This window comes from Atta colombica, unplaced genomic scaffold (assembly GCF_001594045.1).
Source record: "Atta colombica isolate Treedump-2 unplaced genomic scaffold, Acol1.0 scaffold68, whole genome shotgun sequence".
Classification (NCBI taxonomy): domain Eukaryota; kingdom Metazoa; phylum Arthropoda; class Insecta; order Hymenoptera; family Formicidae; genus Atta; species Atta colombica.
In genome coordinates, this window is record NW_017259559.1 from 729,833 (window position 1) to 738,367 (window position 8,535).

Consider the following 8,535-nt stretch of genomic DNA (forward strand, 5'->3'; position numbering starts at 1 on the left):
CCTACAAAAAATTAGTATAAGTAAATGTATTTAACAATTCATTAATTTAAATAAAACAATAAAGTATAAAGACTCTAAAGTTAAAAATAAAGACTTTTACGATTATAATACAGTTAGAGTACCAAATACATTGTAACATTTTAAGCTAGAAAAAATAATTACTTATTCCATGTTATATTGAGCATTATATATTATCATTTTTTAACTGTAAAATATTTCTTATATTAATTTAATATGTTTACTAAGATGCACCTTTTTAAAAATTCTTATGAGAATAAGTATAGAAAATTATGAATGTGAGCAATGTTTGGTGAGTATTTGTAACTAACAATAAGAATAAGTTTATATCTGATACATCATTATTAGATATTTACATCATTATTGCACAAATGTTACTCTTCCATTTCTAGGAGCAATTTTATTTTCCAACGGATCGTCATATTCTTGCGCCAATTTATTTTTAATATTCTCCTTAGGAGCGACTTTATTTTCAATTTTAATAGAAATATTAGAAGGTCGGATTCCAGTGAAAGTGCTAAATCCTGCTGTCAAACCGTGCCAAGAGAAAGATGTATCTTCATTAACATTCTCATGCACTTCGTAGGTATGCTGCGGATGATTTCCCAGATATCCACCTTTGACAAACAATATGTAAATAATATATATATATTTATATAAATTTATACAATGTTTGTAACACTTACATCTACTTGGAAAGAGCAATTTTGTTAAAGTAAAAATTTTACTAAATAAACATAAAAATAACTTTGTTAGACCATTAAAATAATTATGTAAGACACACTTAATAAAAATGATAATGTTGCAAAAATTTTTGACGTTGTTCAGCAATCAACTTAAAGATCCTAATTATTTTGATAGTTTAATAAAATTATTAGTCAGATTTATATCGAATTAATTTTTTAAAAATTTAACAAAATCATTCTTTCCATATTATCTATTTATTATTTACATTATCTATAAAATATATTATAGGTAACATAAAAAAAAGTACTAATTACACATAATAGTTTTAAAAATAATGTATTTTTTTCCTTTAAGAAAACAGTTCGATCCTGGTAGGAATTAATGAAAAAAATTTTTACGCTCTCATCTTTTCTCGGAAAAAGTCAATCTTCCAAAAATATTCTTGCCCACAAAAATACTCGAAAAATCTGCTATTCGGAATCGGCATTAAAATTGTAGTCCCATATGCTTGTGGCAATTGAATAATCAGCATGCGCATCACAAGCATATGAGAAAGGTGTAACACAGGTCACAGATATAACGTGAGAGGAAAAAGAAGAAAAAGAAAAGAAAGAAAAAGAAAACAGCGGAAATACTTGGCTCTCGTTAATTCTCGTTAACTCTCGTTAATATGTATCCAGATAACACACATTTACTAACATCGGTTAGGAAGAGAGGCTTAGTAAATTTTTATTGCTTTACCAATAAGAATATTTTATTTTAAATTGACTAATTAGCGATTTTGTGCGCTCGGATACCTTCTAAATACCTACTTATATTACTTACCATGAATGCCATGATGAATTCCAGGTTTGTGAAGGCCCTGACCAATTTTATGATCTCTGTGACGCCGGCCACCCAATCCAGAATAATGGCCTAAAAGTCCATCAGCGTGATGTCCAACCAAAAGATTACTCCATGCATTTAATCCAAGCGGATCCTTTTGATGATGTCTAACAGTTCTCTTCAATTGTTGCTGCAGTAATCGCTGATTTTGAATTTCCTCTTTTCGCTTTCTTTTCTGCTCTTTTAGAGCCAAAATCCGTTCTCTCCTCTCTTGACGAGCTTGAATATTATCCGGAATTTGTTGCCCCTGCTCTCTTGTAGTTTTTACAAATGTGCCGATAGCTTGTAAAGTTGAGACAGGGATCTGTAAATAATTTTGTTTATTATAGAAAATAATTAAATACATTTTAAATATACATAAGGAATTTTACACATATGACCTTAACAATACTGTCAATTCTCTGCGTGTTCCCTGGCGAAATAATTTGGACGGCTGAAGCGGTTTGTCTAATCGCTGTGATTGGAATCTGTAAGATAAAAATTCTATAATTTTTAAAACAAAATTAATTTATTAACAACAAATCCTTTCTTTCTTCATTTTTAAAGTTATCAGAATGCTTTTAAAATAAAGAGATTTGATATTTTACTATTTAACGTTTTTCCATTTTTGTATAATAATTAATTAATTGAGTAATCAGTATATATTTTTTGAATAGAAAAGCTTGCTATAACGCTTACATTGAAGATACTGTCTATCAACTGACCACTTTGTGTTGGTGAATCTTGGCGTCGTACTCTGCTCTTTGATATGCCCTGAAATACATGCAAAACATTAATCGTTTTTACTTGTGACAACGTGAAAATACTTCTAATAAATTATTCCTCGAGTTTCTGTTTGTAAAGTAACAAGTGAAAACTATTGTAGCAGACAAAATAGAAATTTGTTCCATGAGATATTATGTGTGACGACTCACGCTTAAACCTGTCAGAGTGCACACAGGTAAATGTTACGTACCAATGCGGATCCACAATATTTATCACAACTTTCACTTTTTACAAATTAAAAAAATGTTGAATAATCTTCATCAATTATTGGAAAGGTTAATTCACGCTATCCTCCTCACTCAATATTAAGAGTGAAATAATTTTATAATAATCTCTATTAAAACACAAGATATCTTTTTGTAAAGCGAGATTTTAGCTTTTGAAATTTTGAAAATAAACAAATAATTAACATAAGTGACTAACTAATAGCATTAGTTCACAAGATTTTTGCAAGAGCATATTAAGACTGTTTCTGGGATAATTTTGATACTGAGCCATCAAAATATCATCGAATTATTTCCATTAAATCCGATTTTTGAGAGTATATAAGAAAGACATTTATTTTTTATGTATAACGCAGTTTTAAAATTAGAAAATAAATTAAAAGTGCTGAGTGTTTAATTTTTATTTTTTATGTAACTTTAAATTGGTTTTACGTGTTAGAGTTCAGCAATAATCACTTAGCATGTTTTTGTCCCATATTCTTCTCACACACACACACACACACACACACACACACACACACACACACACACACACACACACACAAAATTTTTTTAATTATTATAATATATCAAATCTTGAAAACGTTCATCTTACTCATCATTTGTCGGACTCAAATTATTCAGAAGTGCTATATCTTAAAAATTAACATACTACATTTTAAATATTCGATCAGATGGAATTTTTATAACTGTTTTGTGACAGTTTGGTGACAGTTTTGAATTTAGCATCCCAAAATATTTTGAAAACGTCATTTTCTTTCTTTATATTAAAAATTGTTAAAATTTGTAAACTAATATAATATAATATCAGAAACAATAATTCTTAAAATAGTAAAAATAATATTAGCATTTTAATGATTATTGAAGCATTATTACACCGAGAATTATATCATATTTGTGAAATTTAGAGTCAGAGAGATGTAGAAAAGATGTAATTAAGCTTGTCATCTCTAATCTTTCAAACTGCATGACTTAAATTTAAAACTTTTGGAAAAAAAGACTTTGGAACTTTTAAAAAAAAATGTTATTTTCCTTTATTTATAGAATTTTTAATTAAAATAACTTACGCCATATGTGTCGCCTAGTAGAAGAAGAAAGATCAGAAAGTTATAACACCAAAACATCCTTTCGAAGTAGATTGCGTGTAAGGCTGGCTTCTACGAGTTTCAACTCAAGTCGACACAAGTACGATTGAATCATGGATCTGCTTCGTCGATCTATAAGGGTTGCCGCTGAATCCCACACAAATCGTCGACCAATCCGACTTAAGGATTTGCAGATTCGCATTGATTTCTTTGGATAAAGAAGGTGCTTTCTACTTACTGCAATCATGTCACACTAGTCGTGATCTCCAGATCCTCTTTCACACTGACCAATCATTCGAATAAATTATCCGCTCCTTTTTTTATCTTACACTTACGAAATTTAGACGTGGGTTAAGTGCCAAAAATGATTGTGTAAATCGACTTATATCGGAGATATAAAAGGAATGTTAATCTATGATGAAATCGCCCGCAGAGCTAGAGCATAATTTCGGCTATTCAACGTTGTAATTTGATGAACAGATTAATTTGAAAAGTCTTGAAATGACCGAGTCAAAAATAGTAGGAACTATGTCATCATTATTACCATTATTGGCACATTCATAAAGATTCATTTGATTTAAACAATAATATGATAAAAAAATGAAGAAATATTAAGTGTGCATTTTATCTACATATTATATCTAATAACTATGCAATGAATTTTAATGAATGGAGATATAACTATTTTTTTGCTTAAATTCTATCTATTTCTTCTATTTAAAAATTGAGCTATTGTATAAAATATTCAACAAAATGCAAATATATTATTAAAAATATAAATATCATTATTAGAAATTTTCAGACAAAATCTTTAGCTAAATTATGGAGCTTGTTATAAATTATTATATTGTATTCAGTTCAGAACTTTTTGATTTTGAAATTTTATCTATTCTTTTTTGTGATGTTGTCTTTGTTGCTTTTAAAAAGCATTTGGGTTGTCTTGTAGGAAACTGCCTACTTGATTCCCAAGATTCTTTTGAAACTCCTTTACAGTTATGTCTGATTGCTGAAAGATCAAATTTTTGTACAATTTATTGTACCATTATTAAACAATAATTCAATATATATATATATATATATAGTAAATATATTTAAAGAAAAATTAGCAAAAATAAGAGAATATAGTAAAAACTTACATTCAGAGCCTCCTGCCATTCGATATTAAAGAGTCTCACTAAACCACGCAAATTTCTTCTAATCAAATTTTGCAGATTAGTTGGTGTGAGTCTGAAAGGTGCTTGTGTGGTCGAGGTTGTCGTTGTCGTCGTTGTATTAACGCCTACCGTGTCGCTGGACGTATTATTCTGTTCATTCATCGGTGTAACTGTTGTTGTATTGGTGACTGTCAATGAATGACTGTTGACTGGTCGTCGTGTAGTTGAATCCGGTTCGATATTTTGATTAATAATACTACTAATTTGTTTAATCGCCGATCGCGTATCATTGAATGTCTGAAAATAAAATGTCATTAATCGACCAAAAAGAAACTTTCACTTTCTTTCCGCTTAAAGCTCGATGGAAAAAAATGTTTCCAATAAGAAAAAAATCGAATTAATCTCTTCAGACCCTGTTTACATTATAATATCAAATTTATAATATCAAATTTAAAGATATTATCCATCGATATTATCGAAATTATTTAATTTTATCTACATCTGAGAGATTTTATGTACATAATAATAATAATGTATATGTCGAAAAAACAGTCAAATTTTGAAACACATTAATTTTTTTAGTATGAATTATTTATTGAAGTACGCATGAATTAAATTTTAAGAAATAATTTTTTTAACATATTTCCAATAAAATCAAATCTAAAGGGATTAACATTTGTTGAAAATAAATTGCTTGTATTGGAATATGGTATTGTGTATTTGGAATATTCTATAAATATTTCTACTATTTTGACAGATAATTGTAACTATGTCTATAATTAAATTTTTCAATTAATATGCATTATAGAATTTTATCATATACATAATAAAATATAATTTATACATTTTATATATATATATAATAAAAAGTAGTAATACTCTCTCCTCTTCTCTCGTATATATAATATTTAAAAAAAGATATATACATATATGTGTATATAATATTGAAAAAGCTTTTTTTAAAATGTTACATATTTTTTTATATAAAAAAACTTCTTTTAAAGAGAAGCTGAATTGGCAAAATATTAATATTACTAATTTATTCTTTTTTAAATATTATGTCACGTTTGAGAAGCATTACTATCAAAACATGTTAAAATTTATACCTCAAAAGCAAGCCTTGCTAAGGTCCAAAAGAATCCGGGCCGCTGCTTACGAACTTGCCTGACAACTCTTTTTGTCTCTTCAGAGATGTTCATTTCCGCAATGATTTCGTCTTCAATAGTGTTCTTCATCTCAATGTCATACTTGTCAGTATCTTCGGATAATACTTTGTCTAGCAAACTCATTTTCTTCATTATTTCCTCGTCAATTTCTCGAGTCTCTTCGTGCTCTAATCGTGCGTTTTCTTTTTTAGGAATTTTTTCATTTCTAATAAATTGAGAATCATAGTACGGTCTGTAGATTTCTTCTAACTCATATTCTGACATGAATCTTGCTATATTTTTCTTCGCGTTGTCTTCAGAGCGATCCTTAATAAGTATCCCAGGTTGCATCAAATTATGCTTAGGATGATGAACGTATTGTGGACGTTTTGGAACATTAGACCGGAACTGTTCTTCTGAGAGAACTGATTCTGGTTGTATCGATCGAAATTGATAATGCGCAGAATCGTTGATTTTGTAAGGGATCCAGTCTGACTTTTCGGCTCTGCTACAAAATGAACTGATCAAATAAAGAAGCAAGCAGTTGGCTGCAAAGGAATTGATTGATGACATATACATCTGCAAAAAAAAATATTTATAGGATTAAGAATATGTGTCATAAAAGATTAATGAGAAAAACACATTTTTAATAAAATAACTAAGGTATATTTAAATTTGTAAAAAGAAACCTTTAAAAGAATATATAGAAATTTATTAAAATATTTTTAAGAATAAGTAACAGTTGTATTATTCAATGACATTGAATAATATAACTATCTTTTGAACTTTAATACACTATAAAAAATAAGATATTACGTAAATATTATGTATATTACGTATAAAGAATGTCTTATAACACAGTTTATAAAATTATATTTCATAGGACCAAAATCATAAATATCATGTAGTGAGAGTTGAACGATGACTGCACGAAAAAGATTTAGCAGTTATTACGTAAGTCGACTGTCATCATTTAGCGAAATAAGGAAAGTATTTGTCAAAGTAAAACCGCAACAGGAAAATTGCCGATTGAAGTTGGAGGAATAAAACGCTCGTACATATTATGATTCATTACTTAATAAATCAATTACATAACTTGCGATATTTTTTGAAGAAACATAATGAAGAGACATAATTCGATTTAAAAAAATTTTAAATTTTTTAATTTCTAAATAAGAATTTTATTTGATCTTCACAATTTATTAAATAACAACTTATTAAATTAAAATAATCTATGCCTTTAAGCAATAAGTTTATATTTGTTGATTTACATTGACAGCAACTTACATTGATAGCTTTTAAATCCAGACATTCTAAAATATTTCTTCTCTTTAAGCCCACATACATTTCTTCAAAGATTATTCAATCACTTAACTACCTTCTTCAACACTCATAAGCACACTGTTTTATAATGCATCTTGAAGCGATATTAATTTCAAATTTTTACGCAAGAGAGTCTTGATTCCGAAACCTTTTCCGCTGGGAAGTTTATGCGTCACTCACGATTTGCGGTAACAAAACGGCAGTTTCTATCGTTCACGCACGATCGTTCGAGAAATTGTTTCCCTTCGACCTAACACGGCGATTGCAGTATATGACTGTTGCTCGATGGCCCACGTCGCTGATCGAGTCTGACTATCGGCCAATGCCAGCGATTCGTTCCCGGTCATTCGAGAATTTCGACAATCCATTTCGATCTCTTCACAGTACGTGACGCGAATGTGTAACGCGTAAATTAATGGTATAATCGTGCATGTTACAAAATAATAGAGTCTAATGAATAACTGACGTTCCAAAATTTGAACTTTCTGCGTTTCTCTTTACTGAAATTACGATCTCTTTACTGAAAGACGATCGACGCTTTAACAGTAAGAAATTGCTAAATGTATAAAATATTATAACTAGTTATTTTAGATAACTAATAATTATTTAGATAATTATACTAGTAATTATTTTACTAGTAATTATTTTAGATAACTAATATTGCGGTTCGCTCATAAGAAAATTTCTTTCTGTTATATACAGTTACATAATGTTTAATATTAGTGATTATTGAATAATATTAGTCAAGAGTTTTTTAGTGACTGATTACGTCGCGGTAATTTCTGAAGCGATTTCTGAAGCGTATTGTAGCAGCCTGAACTGCACATACCATACACAAGCCCACGTAAAGTCGTAAGACTTTCTACTTCCATGAAGTATAATATATCGAGCGAAGATTTCTATCGATTGCGAAAATGCGGACATACGTGAAACGATTTAAATGGAGCACTTAAATTGAGGACATCTACAATCAAGTTTTAACAAACTTTTTTTTGATATTAATTTTAGATGCAAATTTCATTTCCTTTGCATTATATAATATTCTTCATATGAAAAAATAAAATAAAAAAATATAAAATAGTAAAGTATAAAATATAGAAACTAAAAAACATAGTTTTTATTTAAAAAAGTAGCAAGATTTTAAAGTTCATTAAAATTAATGGTGTTTCACAATAATCATCAATAATCTTAATTTTTAATCTTAATTTTTTACTAATATTCTAAGCTATAATATCAAACTTTTTTTTTT

At 28.5% G+C, this 8,535-nt stretch overlaps 2 protein-coding genes across 3 annotated transcripts; both read right to left on the minus strand.

The window, feature by feature from the left end:
* Positions 1–255: 255 nt before the first annotated feature.
* LOC108692277 lies at positions 256–4,173 on the minus strand. 2 transcript variants are annotated; one of them, XM_018200455.1, is made up of 5 exons: positions 3,647–4,173; positions 2,269–2,343; positions 1,971–2,057; positions 1,531–1,894; positions 256–635 (listed from the first exon to the last, which is right to left on the minus strand). In XM_018200455.1, exons 1-5 carry the CDS (start codon positions 3,701–3,703, stop codon positions 379–381), a joined length of 840 nt encoding a protein of 279 aa, XP_018055944.1. In that variant the 5' UTR covers positions 3,704–4,173; the 3' UTR covers positions 256–378. The 2 variants fall into 2 exon arrangements, with proteins under 2 accessions (XP_018055944.1, XP_018055945.1); XM_018200456.1 differs by having other exon boundaries at positions 2,295–2,343; positions 3,647–3,722.
* A 402-nt stretch (positions 4,174–4,575) lies between these two features.
* On the minus strand, positions 4,576–7,258 carry LOC108692276 (general transcriptional corepressor trfA-like). The gene is made up of 4 exons (XM_018200453.1): positions 7,251–7,258; positions 5,925–6,542; positions 4,801–5,115; positions 4,576–4,670 (listed from the first exon to the last, which is right to left on the minus strand). The coding sequence occupies exons 2-4, from the start codon at positions 6,540–6,542 to the stop codon at positions 4,584–4,586; spliced, it is 1,020 nt and encodes a 339-aa protein (XP_018055942.1). The 5' UTR covers positions 7,251–7,258; the 3' UTR covers positions 4,576–4,583.
* Positions 7,259–8,535: the final 1,277 nt, after the last annotated feature.